Genomic DNA, 17510 nt, shown 5'->3' with positions numbered 1-17510 from the left:
TTCCCCCTAAATGTAGTCGAATTAATGTAGTCGAATTAATGTGTGTCAGTTAATCATCAAAGTTTTGATGCAGATTTGAGTTAGATAAATAGGCATGGTTGAAGAGGGTTTTCCAGTAAAATGCGCGTCCTGCGCGCATTTTATTCTGAACCAAATCACGCGAAGATCAAGTACAAGGGTCTAAAAAAGCCTGCCCTATGTAATGACCGTGGTTAGGCTGTTTTTATTTTGTTAGGAACTCCTTTCCTAACAAAATAAAACTTTCCTCCTTATATTAGGAAATGACTTTCTTTTGTGTTTTATTTTAATTCTATATTAAGGAGTCTGCTTTCTTTCTATCTTTTTCTAGAAAACTGTATTATATTTTCATTATCGTAAACATTACTTTTTACGCACTGTGTTGCTAAGCAGCAAATCATTTCCGCAACGGTTCACCAGCAAATACACCACTCTCGGCGGGCTTTTTCACAGAACTCTAATTTAAACTGATCTGAGAGGTTGAGTACAGTCTAATAAATGTACTGAATTGTGAAAAATTTCAATAAATTTTTCCTGAAAAAGGGTGCCAGGTCTTTAGCGCGCAAGCATCGACGAAAATCAACGATAGACCATGGCAACCGATCAGACCACGTGACGCCTGTCACGGGAGGTGAAGTCACGCTTTCTAACGGCAGACATCGAAGCTTGGCAAACCAACCATTCTAGGAGAAGATGCAATCGGTCAACAATCCATCGAGCTACCGCTGTATGGCGTGTAATAAAGTGGTATGTATACTACTAAAGCTTTAGCTAGACAAAGCCATTGAGAAATGTTCTAAAATTAGCTTAAAATCCATGCTTTTGGCGTCTGTCGGGAGGGTTTCATGCACCGTAGTTGTAGACGCAGCGTGAGTGGTTTCGATTCAACAAAATGCAAATTTTCCACCGTAATTAAGAAAGCTTTAGATCGTCAAGTTCTGTTTCGTTCAATGGAAAACTGTCATTCTATTCGGGTAATTTGTAATGCGCGTGTGAAGGGATCAAAACGTTAACTCGGTGTTTTCTTCTTGTTCAATTCTACCCTGCTGCATGAAGACGCTGATCTGGGTGGCTTTGCTCTCAACTCTGGGTTGAGAGTTGTCTACTCTGCTTTTAACATCTTTGGCAATCTTTCTGCAAACAGGATAGAAAGAAAGATAGCTTTTCGAGAGGCAGAGTGCATGTAAATACAGCACAATCTCGTCAAGCCATAACAAAATACCATTGCTGAATTTTTGTTAGGTATGCGTTGTAAAAAAAGAATCCATAAAACCGATAGATAAAATGCGTTATATAAATTCGCGCTGTAAGGTTACCCTTTCAGCCTCTTTAAATCGTTTTGTTGAAGTCGTATTTTGAGTCAAAGGTCCTAAGCTTATATTGGGAAAACTAAAACCAATGTCCTTGGGCAGAAAACGACGGGAAGAACAGAAAAAAGAATCATATGAGTCCCGTGCAGATTACGGAGTTGTTTCTATCTTAAAAATCGAAGTTTCCTTTTATTCAATCTTAAAATATACCTCAAAACGCGTTCTAAATCAAATTTAATTAGCGGATCGTAAAAGACGTCAGAATCTCGAGGGGTGTACAAACCTCTCTAAACTCCGAAGGTTATATCCCAAACGGTCAGGTAAATTAAATGTACCTTAGGAAAAGCGCAAGAACAGAGGAGATGGTGTATAGCGGCTTTTCTCATCTGCGTCATGGGACAGTATAATAGCGTCATAAGTCGCAAATCGTGACAAATAAGTGAACCGCAACGTTTTCAATGTGTGTGCACTATAGAAATATCCTTGGGTGAAAGGCAAAGAATAATAAAAGTATCTATAAGGATCAGCGTAGACGTTAGAAGCCTGGCAGGTTTCCCGAGAAAGGGTATACATTATGGAGACATAACGTGATTAGCTATGATCCGTGTAAAAAACCGGGTTCGATTGGGGCCGAAAAAGTGCCTCTGTGGGAACCCCTATTGCTTCACGATAGAACCTCGAAAAATACTAGCTGGTTGACTAGAAATGGATGACGTGGGGTAACAGAGGGTTGGGGTGGTGTGTGTGTGTGTGTGTGGGGGGGGGGGGGGGGGGGGGGGGCTGGCCGGGGCGTGCTCTACCTGCTAACATACGGCCATTTCCGAGGGAATTATCGTCGTCTAGAAACTTGCTTGTGTTATCTGGCAACCTTATGGAATAACTCTCCCTGTTTAAAACGGTGATTTCCTATATTGCACTGTGTCACTTGAAATTCGTATCGTATTTTTCGTGTCTTAACCCACGCACGCGCCTCGCAGCTGCTAAAAAGACAATGTTTGCTATTAAAAGGCTTTCATCATCAGAATACAGAAACAGCTGTCCTTACAAGGTTTGTTGACCTTGAAGCTTGGGATACTTAGCTTGCGATTTGGAGTTTTTAAAGCGAATTGGATACTCTAAAAATGTTTTGTTATCTGTAGAGTAACTGTAGAGAGCAGAATCTGTAACCTTAATGGTAGAATGTGTGAAAACATCGGAAAAGTGCGTTTTTTTATAAAATGTCTGTAGACAACGACGACTCACTCGACATCCTACTTTCCAGCGATGTTCTATTCATTTTTTTGCGCTTTCTAATTTTTTTATCAAAACTACTAGAAAAAAGTCGAGGGGATTCGTCTCATATTTCCAAAGCACTGAGCGAGACTATTCGCATAAAGATAACAACTAGCTAACACTCACAAAAAATATTAACAAAGGCAAATTAACTCGTTCACCACCTAAAATAAGAAGGGTCAAGAGCAAAATTAGAATACTTCAGACTTGTATATTTTGGTAGAAATGTAGACCAACATAGCGTTAGAGGTCACGTTGTTTTCTGTTTTGTTTGTATATTGAAAGAGAGTTCACCAAACTGCCCAATTATGCAAGGCAGCTAAAATGGGTCCAGTTTAAAATTAAAAGGCGATGTTTTGAGATTCTTTGCTTTTTAAAAAATCATTATAAATCGAGGTTAGGAATCTTTATTTTATAAGCATGCGACTATTAGCGCAAGTACGCAAGTATACAACAAAACATCTCGATAAAGAAAACAACAAGAAGACAACGGCAGACCTTTACTCTCGGTGGCAGAGCCTCAATTTTGTGTTTGCATTTGCGGATCTGACAAGGAACAAATGACTATTTATTTATTTTATTTTGGCTTCCACCAAAGGTGCCGGACACGCAACAGGGCGGGGGCCCAAATTAAGTGTGCCCGTACTTACATACATTGAACATTTATTCGTTCTAGATTAGGAAAGCTCAGATTAGGAAAGACGGAATCGAGCTATTCGAGTTGATAGCTATTGTCTTTTGGCCCCAGTGATAGAAGCCAAATCATGGTAGGACTCTTTGCTTTTGGTCTTAGGACCACAATGTTTTATTTTTATTTTTAGATCCTGTTTGATCTATCAACTGATAGCAAGGGTTATTTCTTGAACCACGCGATATGAACATTTCCATTTTTTTATTTTTCACGCAGAAAGATCCGTAAATGGAGGCTAAAATAAAAGTCGTACCAAATAACATTTTGGAAAATATTTTGATTTAAAAGTCAATGGAAATGGGAAAATTATTAAAATGTTAATTGATATTTGGGACACTTCCTTTTTCAAGTTGTTGAGAGTCCCATTATCAATTAAGTAATTGACTACTCCAAAGGATCCAAATAGTACATAATAATAGTCATAAACGTTTAGTTTTGAGCGTTTCATTTCATGACATATCTTAATGGTAAAAAAGGGTCCATAAAAATATAGAAGTATACGAACGTTTTTATATAAATGTATATTAAATAAGGACAAAATACTTATCAACAATGATTTTTGGACCCTATAGGATACGCATCTTGAAGAATCTTATTTAGAAATATTTTTTTTCAGTACTTATATACCCCCCATGAAAGTATGAATCGATAGTCCGAAGAATGGTCGGTCAAAATTAAAAATCCTGTTCCTCGGTTAGAATATATCCACTTGAGCCAACCATCTGTCCTGCTTGGGGGATGGTCGGTCAAAATTAAAAATCCTGTTCCTCGGTTAGAATATATCCACTTGAGCCAACCATCTGTCCTGCTTGGGGGATGGTCGGTCAAAACTAAAAATCCTGTTAAAATATATCCACTTGAGCCAACCATCTGTCCTGCTTGGGGGATTCCTACTCTAAAAGTCTTAGGCCCAACATTCTCTGTATGTGTCTTTCATATAAACTCTTACATAGATAAGGACAGATATATCCACAAAAACTTAATGCCCTTCACGTCTGGCCAACATGCGCAACTAAGTATTATCCCAATTTCTCCTGCGTTTGATTTTTTTTATTAAGATTTGTATCTTTAAAGCCGGATTCCATGCCTTCGTCTCATTGCCGGCGGGCATGTTTCAGACATAGCGGCTTCGACTAGTCTTCCCTATAGAGGCTTAGTGATAAAAAAAAATCAACCTAACGAGCGGAAGGCGGAAATGAAAGTATAATAACAAGGCGGTGCGAAGCGTGGAACTCTCCTTGCAGAAATCGGTATTTAGCACGGCTTACGACACTTGATAATGGGTAGTGCATGGCTAAGAGTGTTTAATATGATAAATCTTTTTTATTGTATTCTATTCACGAAGAATTGTAGCCTGCTAACCGCCTATCCAGTGGGTGTTTATTCGGAAATTACTGGTTTCGGAGTTTCGGGGAAAGTCGGCTAGCAGGCTAGAATACTTGAAAGGCTGCGGTTTGAGAGTCAGAAGCTTCCGGGGGAGGAACTTATTTTCGGATTGTTTTGGTTTTGGCACCCCATTGTTAGGAATACCATCAATGTCCGTCCTAACCCCTATCCGAGACCCTAGAGTAAGACGATCTGCTAGTCGATTCATGTAAGTTAGGTGTGCACTTTTCACAATAACGAGGCTTAATTCCTTATTTCTATCTTTTATTGTTCCTTTTGTAAAAGTTTGTCTCAGTTTCTTCGATACTGGAATTCGCATTTCTTTTGTCCGCTTTTCACCTCTCTCTCAAGAGCTTTTTACCATTCGTCTCCGGCTTTACCCCGGTGTAATTCCCAGAGGACATACACAGCTCTTTTCTCATCACCATTCGCTTTACCAAACAAAGACGTTTTTTTTTCATGTAACTTGTGAACAATACACAATGTTCTTACACAGAGCTCGTCTTTTACGCCATACTTAAGTTCGCTCCCCCTTTCAAACTTCCTTTTGTTATTTTCATCGGATAGCAGATTTGATGTAAATTTTGTTGTGTTTCCTGGCTTGCCCCCCCCCCCCCCCCCCTTGATTTCCATACATTTCCCACCGTTTTTTCATCCATGTCCATCCCATAGCAGCGGGTATGCAAAGGCCGCTGAATCTAGACATTGTGGGTAGATTCCTTGCACGCTGCTAACGCAAGCTTAAGAGAGGTCAAACAGGGCGGCACCGAAGCATGCAGTCAACTATTCCCGAGAAGAAAAAAGACAATAACCATCGAATTAAAGGCATGAGTCATGCTGAGTGGCGTTTGGTGGAGTGTATAAGAATCACTGAAGGGTCTATAAGGATGCAGTCTTATACGCCACGCTCAGCAGACCTTAAGAATGCTTGTTTGTTTAATGGTGATAAACCGCCATCAACTAACGCGTAAATTTAGAGGACAAGGCGTTTTTTGTTGTTTTTAACAATGACTTTTAGGCTTGTTGAGTCGCCTGAAATCTTTTGCGGTCCGCCTAAAGCATAACCCTGCAGTCTCACCCGCAAAATCTCCATGTTATGCTTGAAAATCAATAAAATCTTCTCGTTCATTTTGCAAAGTTATATCTGGGAGATGTTTAAGTCAAGGTAACGACGTGGCTGCTATGGCAATGCGTGCTATGCAAATTGTGTAATTGTACTGCTGATTCGCGTTAGGGTTTGGGAAGTTTTATGGTAAGTTTATTTGGTGTTTGGTTAGTAGCTTTGAAGTAACGTGGATATATTCAAAGAGTAACGTGTAGTCTGTTCCACCTTAATGTATCGCTTATTTTTTATCTTAAATCACACGTGATTCTTTGGTGACGATTCCGCTTGCACGTCTCTGCGATATCGTACTTGTGATTATTGACTGATTGTAAAGACTATGGCGTTCTTAGTGACCAAAAATTTATTTTATAAGTCAAATTTCCCAATCATTATACGTCTGTCTCTAAAAAATGACTCGAAATGTCGAATCTAAGGCGGCTTGTCGTCGTGGTTTTGTTGCATAAGCTCGACGTTAGCTCTGATAAGTGAGCGGTTGGAGTTAATGAGAGATCGAGAGATCAATATGCAGTTATTTTTTAAATAGGTTCCTTTCGAGGGCATAGATGCTACGAATTCTTATCGCTTCAAAGCACAATCGTAAATTCACTAAAATAGCTAGAGGGTTTTACTTTAAATCTCGCTCCAGAAAACTTAGATTCCATTTACATATTTCAATGTATGTTAGTATTCGTCATTTGTGTAAATGTAATGACGTTGATACATTCTATATTTAGTGCCAAGAACTTGACAGTTATTATGAAATCGTTTGAAGTAACATTTACAATAAGGTAGCCGAATCAGAGCAAAGTATTTACTGGCTTTGTGATGATGTTTGTTTTGTTTCACCCCACCAAATACATGCGGGGACACATTTGGTGTGTTTTGATGCGAGTAGAAAACATCGAAAGCAAAACAATCTCCGTTTCGTTCAAGCGATCGAATCCCAACTTATCACAAGGGTGCAATCGAACATGTCATCGCATCTCAGTAGGCAGGCAATGATCTACGTCACCTCCCTACGCGCTCGGAGAACAAATAATCTACGACATAATTGGCAAGAAATAGCACAAACCCAGGATGCTTTGCGTGCCACTCTAGCTGGTATGCATTGTGACGTCAGAAGGCGAGGGTGGCAGGCTTTAAAAATGCGTTGGTTCGTGTAGAGCGCCTGTCGGGAATTGTCTAGTTGCGAGACGGACGGAAAGGAATCGTTTAACCTCACGGTCTATCTACCTTAAAGCCCGTTCTTTTCGCTCGAATCAAAGTAAAGCCAACCTCACGGCATAGTCGAGCGAGAGAACCGCTTGATCATGTCAAAGTCGACTCAGTGTATCTCTTGTAACCAACTGGTAAGTCTAAACACATGATGGTTCCGTATCACCCAAGCATGTCAGGTAATCTTATAGCTTTAGCTCGGCTCGTCTTATACGCCACGATATGGGTTTGTTAAGTGCGTGCGGCGTGGTGCAACGAAATAACGCGGATCAACAACAGGTTATTACAAACAAGTATACACTGACCTTTTGTCTGTAACTTGAAATCAAAAGTTCGCCTCGAAGATTTTTTTTTAATTTGTCAAGTCATGCCATCTTGTTGGAGGCGGTTCTTGGCGGGCGGGAATTGAAATATACCATATCTTTCTCGTGCTTCTCTAATTTAATTTTTTCAACAGAAATAAAATAAACAAAATGAAAAGGACAATTCAATGTTTTATGAATTTAAAGAGATCGCAAATCAACATCGCACTTAAATTTGTCTTACTTTTAGTATGCGTAAAATTTATTTTTAACAAGTGAGTAAACTTGGCGGGAGGGAACTGGTTTCAAATAGGATATCAAAAAAGGCAAGAAAACGGTAGGTCGCCTTCTGCTTCGAGCTGTAAGTCCTTTAACGCCTTTGACGTCACTTAGTGATAAAAAACTTCTATGATGTTTAATGACGTGTGTTTAGATTAACTATATTGAGTGCTGCCAGCGATGTAGGTCTTGTTTCAGCTGCTTTGGAATAAGGCAATTTATTTGAAACAATAATAAACCTGAGTCCAATCGCGATAACGACAGTAGCCCAAGACAAAACACTAGATTGAGTGAAAGCACTAGGAAAACGAGTGGACAGCCAGACTAATACAGATTCTTAACGCTACCAAAACATTCCCTATTTTTGCCAGCTCCGGTGCGAATATCTAAGGTTGCGATTGAGTCTTATAAGCTGATAATGTGATATAGGTTTTAATAGGAAGTTTTAAAACGAGGCTGTTAATTAAACACCCCAAAATATGAGTGCAGATGTTGAACTCCCTTCGTTTATTCGCGCTTGTGTAAGAAATTCCGCATTCATCTGAAATTCGAAGTCAAAGTTTTCCATTACAAAAGCAATGTAATTAATCGATAAAGATTCACTTAAGAGCCTCTTGCTTTAAAAGATTGACACACCGCTTAGCAGGGTAAGGATTATACCGAGATTGTAATGCTTTTCGTACGACCCCTAGTTTTCTCTAAATCCGATAACCTTTTTTATACAGGCAACACACGAAGTTAAGAGGATGCGTGATCGAACTCACAGGCTGAGCGAGGATGAATGCACGAACACAGAACACCCCTCCCCCCTGCACGATCCTATTAGACGGACTCGCTCACAATTGCTCTCGGCACTACAAGTCCTTCCTTTCACTTGGCATACATGCCCTGTCATGCTTTTTATCTTTTGGAAATAATTAAGAGTCAGCCAGTCGTAAAGTAAATCAGACATGAGTTTAGTCTGAAGGTTGAAGTGGTTATAGCCGTTAACAGTTTGTAATCAACTTTTCCCGGCTAATGCGTCAGTAAGGTGTTCTATGCGACCCTTGTAAGGCACGATTCGTTGTTGATCGCATTTACCCTTTCGTTTCAGATCCCTGAGAACGCAACCTCCTGTAAATGCGGTCACGTTAATGAGGCCATGCGCACTATTGGAGGGAAGCGCTTCTCTGGTAGGTACACAAAAGTCTTCGTAGGCCAACAAGATGGCCTACGAAGTTGAATAACAAACGCATTCCCGCCTCGCGCTCCAAGAGAGACTGCATCACCGTTTTTTTTTTTTTTTTTTTTCTTTTCGTTTTTTTTTTTTGTGTGTGTATGTGTGAAGGGGAGGGAGAGAGGGAGGGGGGTGGATCGGATAATTGTTAAAGTTAATGTCATGTCTCTTCACATTTTTCTGAGGAGGGGGGTTGGATAGGGTGGATATCTACCACTCTTTTTGATTTAAAAAAAGTAAAAGTCATTTTTCTCATACAAAATATCACAACTAAGCTATAAAACGAACTCCCGGACACTGTAAACAAACCCCACTCCCACGCCCTTTTATAGAATAATGGATCCGTCCCTGCTCCAGCCCAATTCGACGATAAAAAACAACTTTTATTTGGCTTTGGCTTGGCAAATCGGGGTTTTAATTGATGATATCAATTTTACCAAAACTGACAATAGTCTGTTTATTGCGGACACAATATCGTGCCTTACAATAGCTCTCTCATAAATCTGTATGTAAACACCTATGTAATGATATCCAGGGTACCGCGAGGAGTTATACACGCGTCTGGTGATCCAGGAGAGTAGGGACGAGTACGAGAAACAGCAGCGACAGTCGAGAGAGAACCTCAAACGAGTAAGTCGGCGATAGCGTCGCATGACGACGTCACCTGATGACGTAACAGAACATGTTTAATGCCCTTTGTGAATAGCTTCGGACATGGCGCTTTTTCCACGCTCCCATCAAACCTGTCCCACCTATCTAGCTACCCCCTCCCCCTAATCTGGCTCCATGCCCTTATTTGGTGACCACGCCTTCTCACGCTTGTGTCGTTTTTTTTATGCTAAGCGATGAGTGGGAGACTGATAACCAGGAAGTACGCGACATCGTCTCATTCCACTCACCAGTCTCATTCTGGGTTCTTAATAAAGCCTTCACCCTCTATTCTACGGAAGCAATTTTTGCGATTACATAACATATTCAAAACCAATCACAATAGGAAGGGAAATCGACAGAAGCCGTTTAATTGTTTCGGCCATTGCAATTTTTGGTTTTGCTAAGTTATCTTTGCCTATCTACCAAAACTAATTCTACAAAATAAAAGAAAAGAGCATTATTCGTTTCTAACTCCTCGCTTGTCCTCTTTAATTATGTTTATCGCGAAATTTGATACAATAATGAGCCGGGGACCTTTTCGCCTCCAAAGGGGGTAATATTCCCGCTAATCGTTTCAACAAGCTGTCGACATCTATTATCATAAAAATGATCGATTCAGCGTTCTGACGTTGCCGACACGCAGAAAACATTTATGTTGTGTATTCTACAAATTGAACAAAGGTTGTAGGAGTGACGCATAAGCACAAAGTACAATAATAAATTGACTGTGGAGTTTAATGCAATTTCACATTGAATTAACAATAAAGGAGATGAAATTGTAACAAGGCGAAGCGTTATACGGAACTGGTGACGTCAAGTCGATAGCTAATGCCTATTTACAAAAGCGTCAGTGCAAATGACAAATAGCGATTGACAAATGGCAGTTCTACGACCGAATGGACCCATGAATCCCAAAACATTTGTTCCAAATTTAGAAAAATATAAATAAAACATGCGACTATCCATTAAATGTAATTGATATATTGCTTGTTTGCCATTTAACAATTTCCATTCTCGCTGACAACCTTTATTGAAATAGGTTTATACGCCAAGCTGCCTCATGGGAATGCATGACGCACTTGCATTAGTAACTTCTATTTCCGGTTTTTTTAATCATTTTGCTCGTTTCGCTGGCGCCTCCTTAATCCGCAACTTTTGACATAATGGCGGATATTTTAGTATTTAAAGAATACATAACATGAAAAATAATTGGAAATTTCTAAAAATTTTAAATTCCAGTTTGATTTTTCTGCGGCTTTACTATTGCCTCTTCCTTGTATAGTTAAGTTATGATTCAGTCCACGATTTGGCCTAACCACTTATTCCCGTAGACTAAAGGGGGTTGCTTACGGTCCAACGTTATCCCAAACTTTATTTGACATGTAAGAAAACATTTCAGACACAATAATCTGTGATTCTAAGAGAAATATCGAGCCGAAAAGAGCTGCATGACTTGACACTCCCCGCTAAAACTTTAAACTCGCCACCGCTCTTCCTTTCCCTTTCTTATCATTTTAACTTAACGATTTTAGGTACACGAAGACACCCTAACAGTTCAAAGTCTGAAAGAAACACCAGCTATTGAGCCGCCAAAGAAAATCATAAGCCAGAAACTAAACCAAGAAACCAATGGCGACCAATTACGGGAGATAACGAAGGTGTTAAACACACCACGTGACGCCAAGAAGGTAGTCAAAACTACCGCTGGTGAGACAAAGCGGGATACTGCAAGCGCAGAGAATACGAGAGCTGTTCGGAGCACGAGAAACGTGGTAATAAACTTTAGCGAAAGTGATGATGACAATGACTTGGACGATGATGATGATGACATTGATGACGATGAGTATCATCCCGGATATAGTGCTGGGCTTAAGAAGCGACTCAAAGCTGCGCACAAACAGCGTGGTTACACAAAAGCGTTTGCCAAACGCGGCACAAAACCCATGAAGGAAGTGAACTCTAACAAGTACAACGTGTACGGACATGGGAGATCGTCCAAACCCAGGGCTCACGGGAGGGAGAGCGACTTCATGAAGGGTAAACACGCGAATGCGCTGGGCATCGAGAATAGCGATAGTGAAGCGCTGATGACTCTGCCTAAGAATGTGCCGATGACGGGGCCTCTGGCGGAGATTAACAAGCGTATGGTGAACCAAAGCATCTTCTGGATGTGCCTGACAAATGGACTCAAAAAGCCGGACATATGAGAGCGTCATCTTGCGGTAATCTCCCACTTTATGGGGAGTTATATTGCGGGCTTAAGAGCATGGAGCAGTACGCAACATTGTCATCATGAAGGGGCTTTGGTTCCCTTCGGGTACATAGCAATGATTCGACAGGGGACGTGTACAATCATAGATATCAGATAAAAATGTCTAGGACTTGGCAGTCGGGGGAAGGGGGGGGGGGGGCTGCACACGTCCCCTGCGCCCAACATTGCTACATACCTGACCTGGAAGTACAGGGGAACCCGGACAGCAATTACTACTAGCTTATTAGTAGCTGCTAAATTGTAATTAGGGTGTAGTCATGGGGCTTGTCGATAGCACGGGCCGGACAAGAATCGATCAACGGAAGTAATTCGTATGTTCTCTATAAATACACAACAGTGTTAAACACAACGTTTCTTAGCAAGCTTAAGGGCTTCTATATGAGTCGTTCCCTAACGCGTAGAAGTAACGTGATGGTAACTTAAGTTATTAAAACAGTGGTTATTATGTCTTCTTGTAATATAGTATTTTGACTCGGGTCTTACAGTATTTGTAAACATATTTTGGTTTGTCAATAAAATAAACCGCTATGATTTTTAAATTTGCTTGTCTTGGCTCATTTCTCTTCACATAACACACCAACGTTCAAAACCCGTCTGAACCCACGCCCTTTCATCAATCTCATACCCTCCCACTCATCAAATACTCTTTCAATCCTCCTACCTATCCCACATTCTTTCACCCATCCCACCCCTTCTTACCCATCCCACGCTCTCTCGTCAATCCCACGCACTCTCACCCATCCCACGCCCTTTCGTCCATCCCACGCCCTCTCACCCATCCCACGCCCTCCCACTCATCCCACGCCCTCTCACCCATCCCACGCCCTCTCGTCCACCCCACGCCCTCACCCATCCCACCCCTTCTTGCCCATCCCACGCCTTCTCACCCATCCCACCCCCTCTCGCCCATCCCACGCCCTTTCACCCATCCCACCCCCTTTCGCCCATCCCACGCCTTCTCGTCAATCCCACGCCCTCTCACCCATCCCACTGAGTCGGGTCGCTTAGCGCACAAAAAGAGCTCAATCTATACACAGCGGACAAAAGCACCAAACTTGGTATAAATATAGCCTATAAGATGGTAATTAATATTGAGACCGGTGCCCACCGGTTCCATTAGCGGATCCATAGATAAAGAGCAATTCTTTTTTTAGAAATCTGGTGTTGCGGGTACCCTGTGGTGAGATTTACATACCTTTTCATGAGGCAAAAAAAAATGCACATATTTGAAAACGATTTATATCATTTAAGATGTACTCTATCGAATTCCGAACAAAAAAACGTACAAATAGCTATAAAAAGCTACATTTGAAGAAGAAGGAAATCTACTGGAACCCAGGCTCCGTGCGGCTTTTTTTAACATCCCTTTTGCTAACATAGAAATATAATAATAATAATATGATCCATCAAATAAGCACAATAGGTGGTGCACATGAATTTCACCAGAAATTTTCTTTCAATATGCTGTCTAAGCATTATATTAATGTAACGGCTGTAATTAATAGGCCCGTCACCAGGAAAAATCAGCTACCGATGAGGGAGATTTTTCATAGCCTGTTGTGCGTTGATAAAATATACCATGACAACTCGGATCATTTGTTTATCTTTCCATTACGACCCTATGTTATTTTTTAAATCAAATTATCACAATTGTTTCCGAGGGGAGAGCCTCGCTCTCGAAGGAAAAATCTTCTGTTTGGGAAAGAAATCCTAGCGGACCCTGCACACAAGCTAGCATACGCGCATCATTCTGAAAAGTCTCTTTCAGTTTATTTCAGAATGACTTTTTTTCCCTTTTATTACAATAACGGTCCGACGATCACTGATCGTGCGCCTTAGAAAAAGCCTCTAAAAATCTGTTATTTAGTAAAAATCGGTTAAAGGATTTCTCATACCTAAAATCTACCAAGCGTGTCTCATGCGCATTTTGGAGCTTAGACATAACAAAAAAGGTACGTACCATTTTCAACACATTCCCAGAATTAAGAGACAACATGGCCGCCACGCATGCGTAATAGCGCACATACAATGTCAAAATGGCTGCAATTTATTATAAGGAAATGTGGGGGAGACATCACAATTTATCAAAATTTCTCGTTTAAGAGATTTTGGGCTCACGATGCAAGACTCGAAAAAAAAAACCTTGCCATTCGAGCGATACACTTTCCGTTCAAACGATGCCAGAGAAAGCCCTATAATTGTTCCTTGGACATTGCACTTTAGTTCGCTTGAGAGCATACAATCCTCCATACATTCTCTGTAGTTTCCTTGAAATCGGGCATAAAAGTAGTCGTTTTAAAGGTAGAACTGTTCGACGCATCACAGGTGCAGGACTCGGAATTGGTAAATCGACTATCCTTCCATCGAATTGGCCAATAAAATAGGCAGTAGCGCCTTCCAATCTTGTTCCCGAAGAAATAACATTTGATGCAGTTATGCCTAGTTCAGGAACCATTATTGTTGTCTTTAAGATACAGACTGAAGCAAGGAAAACGGTGCGCTCCGCAAGAACAACTTCTCTCAGTTCGTCCGTTCTCCATTTTGTTTTTAAACGGCCCCACGGCTTTCTGGGATAGACACAGGGGAACCATAAAGCCTTTCTAAAATACATTTTTTTTTTTAATTTGCGCATATGTTTTCCAACCTCAGCAAGACTGCCGCACTTCCATTATCATTGGACGTATCAAATCAGAGATGCCCCTTGCACGTTTAAATACCGCTAATACTACTTTTATTTGGAATTTTAGTCAACCTGATTAAAAACTTCTAGTGTAACAACAAAAGGGAAGCCCCTGTGCTGGCCAGAATCTCGTTTTTATTTGTGATACCGCTGTTATTCCTCGCGGGCCTAGCAAAATGTGAGCCCAGAGAAACCGCTGGCTAATGTCCCTTATTTCTGGGAATGAGCTTCAACTTATATATTCTGATATATTATTATATTCTATAAGCCAAACAAAAGCTCTACACTCTTTTTATCATCCTCTCTCGCTTCCTGGAGACCTTTCCTTTACTTATGCTCCACGGCTTTTTCCATTCCTGAGGTCATCATTAAGACATCTTTAAGTTAATAACATTGTCCTCTATTGCTGCGACAATTCGTTGGTGGTTGGTTGCTATCCTGTTAAAAGCATGCGATACGTTCAACCTCGTCACTATAATGCACACGTAGGGAGAAATAAGCACTGTTTTTTTTTCGCAGTTCCACTTCTAGTCACCTTTTTTCGTTCTTAAAGGATTTCGAGCAATAATACTGCAAATTTGTGATAATTCCTGTGCCATTTTGCGCTATTTGCGACAAAGAGTTTCTACAGATGTTTCTTCTGCAGAACATCTTAATCCTTTAATATTCTCAAGAAAATATTCACAAACTAATAACTTTGATTGAGTAGGCATATCTAAGGCATCTCGTTGTTCTGTGGTGTCTTGTTGACATACATTTACAAAGCCCCCTATTAAATCCAGCTATTGCGATAATCGCAGATTCAGAAGAAATACATTTAAATTCAAAGCAAAAGTTCATATTTAGTAGGTTATTGACATTGTAAGTCCTTGATACATAAATTATGAGCCTTTTTTCACCTAAAATACGCGATTTTATGAGGTACTTACAACGTATATTATGCCAATAATGCCAATATAAGCCGCCATCTTGGATAACCGTGAGGGGGATTGGGTCTAGCCTTGAAAACTTTTTCTGTTAGATAAAGCGTTTTAATGCAGCCGACGACAGTTTTATCTTGAAATATTAACAAATAGCGTTATATTTCCCCTACTAGAATAAAACAATCAGATATTGCGCCTTAGTTTTGGAAATACAGGGTTCACCACAGGAAGCCCGTGATGGACGCATTTTTCTAATTTTTATTCCGTTGTTACGCGAAATCCTCAAGGGGTACCGGTTGGCACCGGTCTCAATATTAATTAGCATCCTCTCGGCTATCTTTGTGACAAGTTTGGTGCTTTTGTCCGCTATGTATAGATTGAAACACTAAGCAACCGGACTACACGCCCTCTCGTCCATCCCAAAACTCTGGCCTGGGTCTAAGATTAGTAAGAAAAATATTTGACCAAGCGATCAAGTTTTTCTTGACAAATTTTTGCCTCAAGTCTCATTTGACGACATACAGGAATCAGCATTTTTCAACATGTTTTCTGTAGATCCGGAATGGGCATCAATGCCCATATAAGGGCAATAAGTACGAAGGACACTATCCCTGGGGGATATGTTTGATATGAGTACGTTTAGTCTGATTTCCCAATAACTTGGGAAAGGTAATTAAGAGGCCAAGCCTAATTCATGTTAAAAGTTTGGTGCATTTAAAATCAAAGGATCTTCGGTGCCATGAATAATTTGTTTATTGTTTTTCGATAATGAGACATTTTGGACTGTTTTCTATACTGAAGTAATTGTTGCAATATAGTCTGTCTTACCTAAACAGACTAAAGAAAAATTATTCATGATGTCATAGTTAGATATTATCTTTCATCTGATTGGCTCATAGGTTAAATCACGTGGTTAAAAGGATAACCCTAATACAATATCAAATTTTGGAGAATTTTCCTTGAAAATCAAGAAAGATATTGCATCATGTAATTTTCCTATTATCTAAAAAATAAGGCGCAGTTTTGCTTGCATCGTACAATGATTTCACACCTTAATAGACCGATTTACTTTATTAGCGAAAAACAAATTGCTTCATTGAGCTATATCTCGAGCACCTTTCAGCTGATTGGCTGATAAATTGTCTTATTATGAGGAGACTGGTTCTAACCCGCCAATGAAAAGTTAAAAGAGATATATAGAAAAGTCCTTTAAAGCCTCTGTGGCGCATTGGTCACCGCATTTGACTGTTGACCGAAAGTTCGGTGTTCCAAGCCCACCCAGGGACGATAAATATAATTTTTGCTTTTTTGCATACCTGGCCAAAAATAATTTGAAGGCTTTCCGTGAAATGGTCACTTAAGGTTGACAATTTCTCGACAGGTCGGTGCAATTTTCCAAGTTCTTTCCAAATGTCTATTTTCGTTCGGGAGAAAATTTACCATCAGGTCAGAGTGAAATTTTACCAGGGAAGGGAAAACTCTGCCATAGGGATTTGTGTTTGAGTGGTATACGCGAGGACGAAAAAATGCCGTAAAAATCTCCAATATTTACCAATCGCCCGGGGAGGCAAATACAAACCAGATAGAACAAAGATTATTCCAACCAGGTCGGGTTTTACCAGGTCAATAGTAGGGAGTGTTTTATAGGCTGCAGAAATTGTTTTGAAAACTATGAAGCATTGAACAAAAAAAGTTTCCTGATAGACCATAACCTGCTTGACATGAAGAGACCGTTCTTCTTTTCGCGCAATAACCCGTACTTTAGATGCCTATCTTGTTCTGTACAAAAGAACTATGTATTTAATCGCGGATTGCTTTGATTGGCTGTTTCTTGCGTTTATTCTATTTAGAATTCTCGCCACTTATAAATTGAAAAAGTAAAGAATGTTTAATTGCCAGCCAGTGATAATTCCCGACAAGCTGATTATTTGTGTTATCTTAATCCTCTAAAAGCATATTATTGTTGTAGAACTTTCTGTGGCGATCGGCATGGCGATTAGTTCTTCTTTGTTGTTGAAAAAAAATATATACAAGCTTTCGTTTGACACTCGGCTCTATTACTATTATAAATCACATTCACAAGGAAGGTCCCGTTTTTAAAAGTCTTTCGTGTGGTTCATCCCTTTAAAACTGCAAATACGAAAAAAAATCATTAAACTAAAATAGTTTCTATGCGTTTTCCATTTTTTG

At 40.1% G+C, this 17510-nt stretch overlaps 1 protein-coding gene and 1 long non-coding RNA gene across 3 annotated transcripts; one reads left to right on the top strand and one right to left on the bottom strand.

Annotated features, from left to right (window-relative positions):
* Positions 1–649: 649 nt before the first annotated feature.
* On the top strand, positions 650–12256 carry LOC5519812 (nucleophosmin). 2 transcript variants are annotated; one of them, XM_032364815.2, is made up of 4 exons: positions 650–765; positions 8672–8750; positions 9330–9424; positions 10978–12256. In XM_032364815.2, the coding sequence occupies exons 1-4, from the start codon at positions 712–714 to the stop codon at positions 11650–11652; spliced, it is 903 nt and encodes a 300-aa protein (XP_032220706.2). In that variant the 5' UTR covers positions 650–711; the 3' UTR covers positions 11653–12256. The 2 variants fall into 2 exon arrangements, with proteins under 2 accessions (XP_032220706.2, XP_032220707.2); XM_032364816.2 differs by lacking the exon at positions 650–765 and adding an exon at positions 6905–7131.
* On the bottom strand, positions 9181–15482 carry LOC116603510. Its single transcript, XR_004290640.2, has 2 exons — positions 15327–15482; positions 9181–9458 (listed from the first exon to the last, which is right to left on the bottom strand). It is a non-coding gene; the product is annotated as an uncharacterized LOC116603510 (long non-coding RNA).
* Positions 15483–17510: the final 2028 nt, after the last annotated feature.

Source organism: Nematostella vectensis, chromosome 6 (genome assembly GCF_932526225.1).
Source record: "Nematostella vectensis chromosome 6, jaNemVect1.1, whole genome shotgun sequence".
Classification (NCBI taxonomy): domain Eukaryota; kingdom Metazoa; phylum Cnidaria; class Anthozoa; order Actiniaria; family Edwardsiidae; genus Nematostella; species Nematostella vectensis.
The sequence above is the reverse complement of the archived record's forward strand: the minus strand, read 5'-3'. Positions and strand labels throughout refer to the sequence as shown.

Coding starts and splice junctions, on each gene's coding strand:
- LOC5519812 (XM_032364815.2), top strand. CDS start 712: ATGCAATCGGTCAACAATCCATCGAGCTACCGCTGTATGGCGTGTAAT. Junction 766..8,671: donor GTATGGCGTGTAATAAAGTG/GTATGTATACTA, acceptor CTTTCGTTTCAG/ATCCCTGAGAACGCAACCTC. Junction 8,751..9,329: donor TGGAGGGAAGCGCTTCTCTG/GTAGGTACACAA, acceptor AATGATATCCAG/GGTACCGCGAGGAGTTATAC.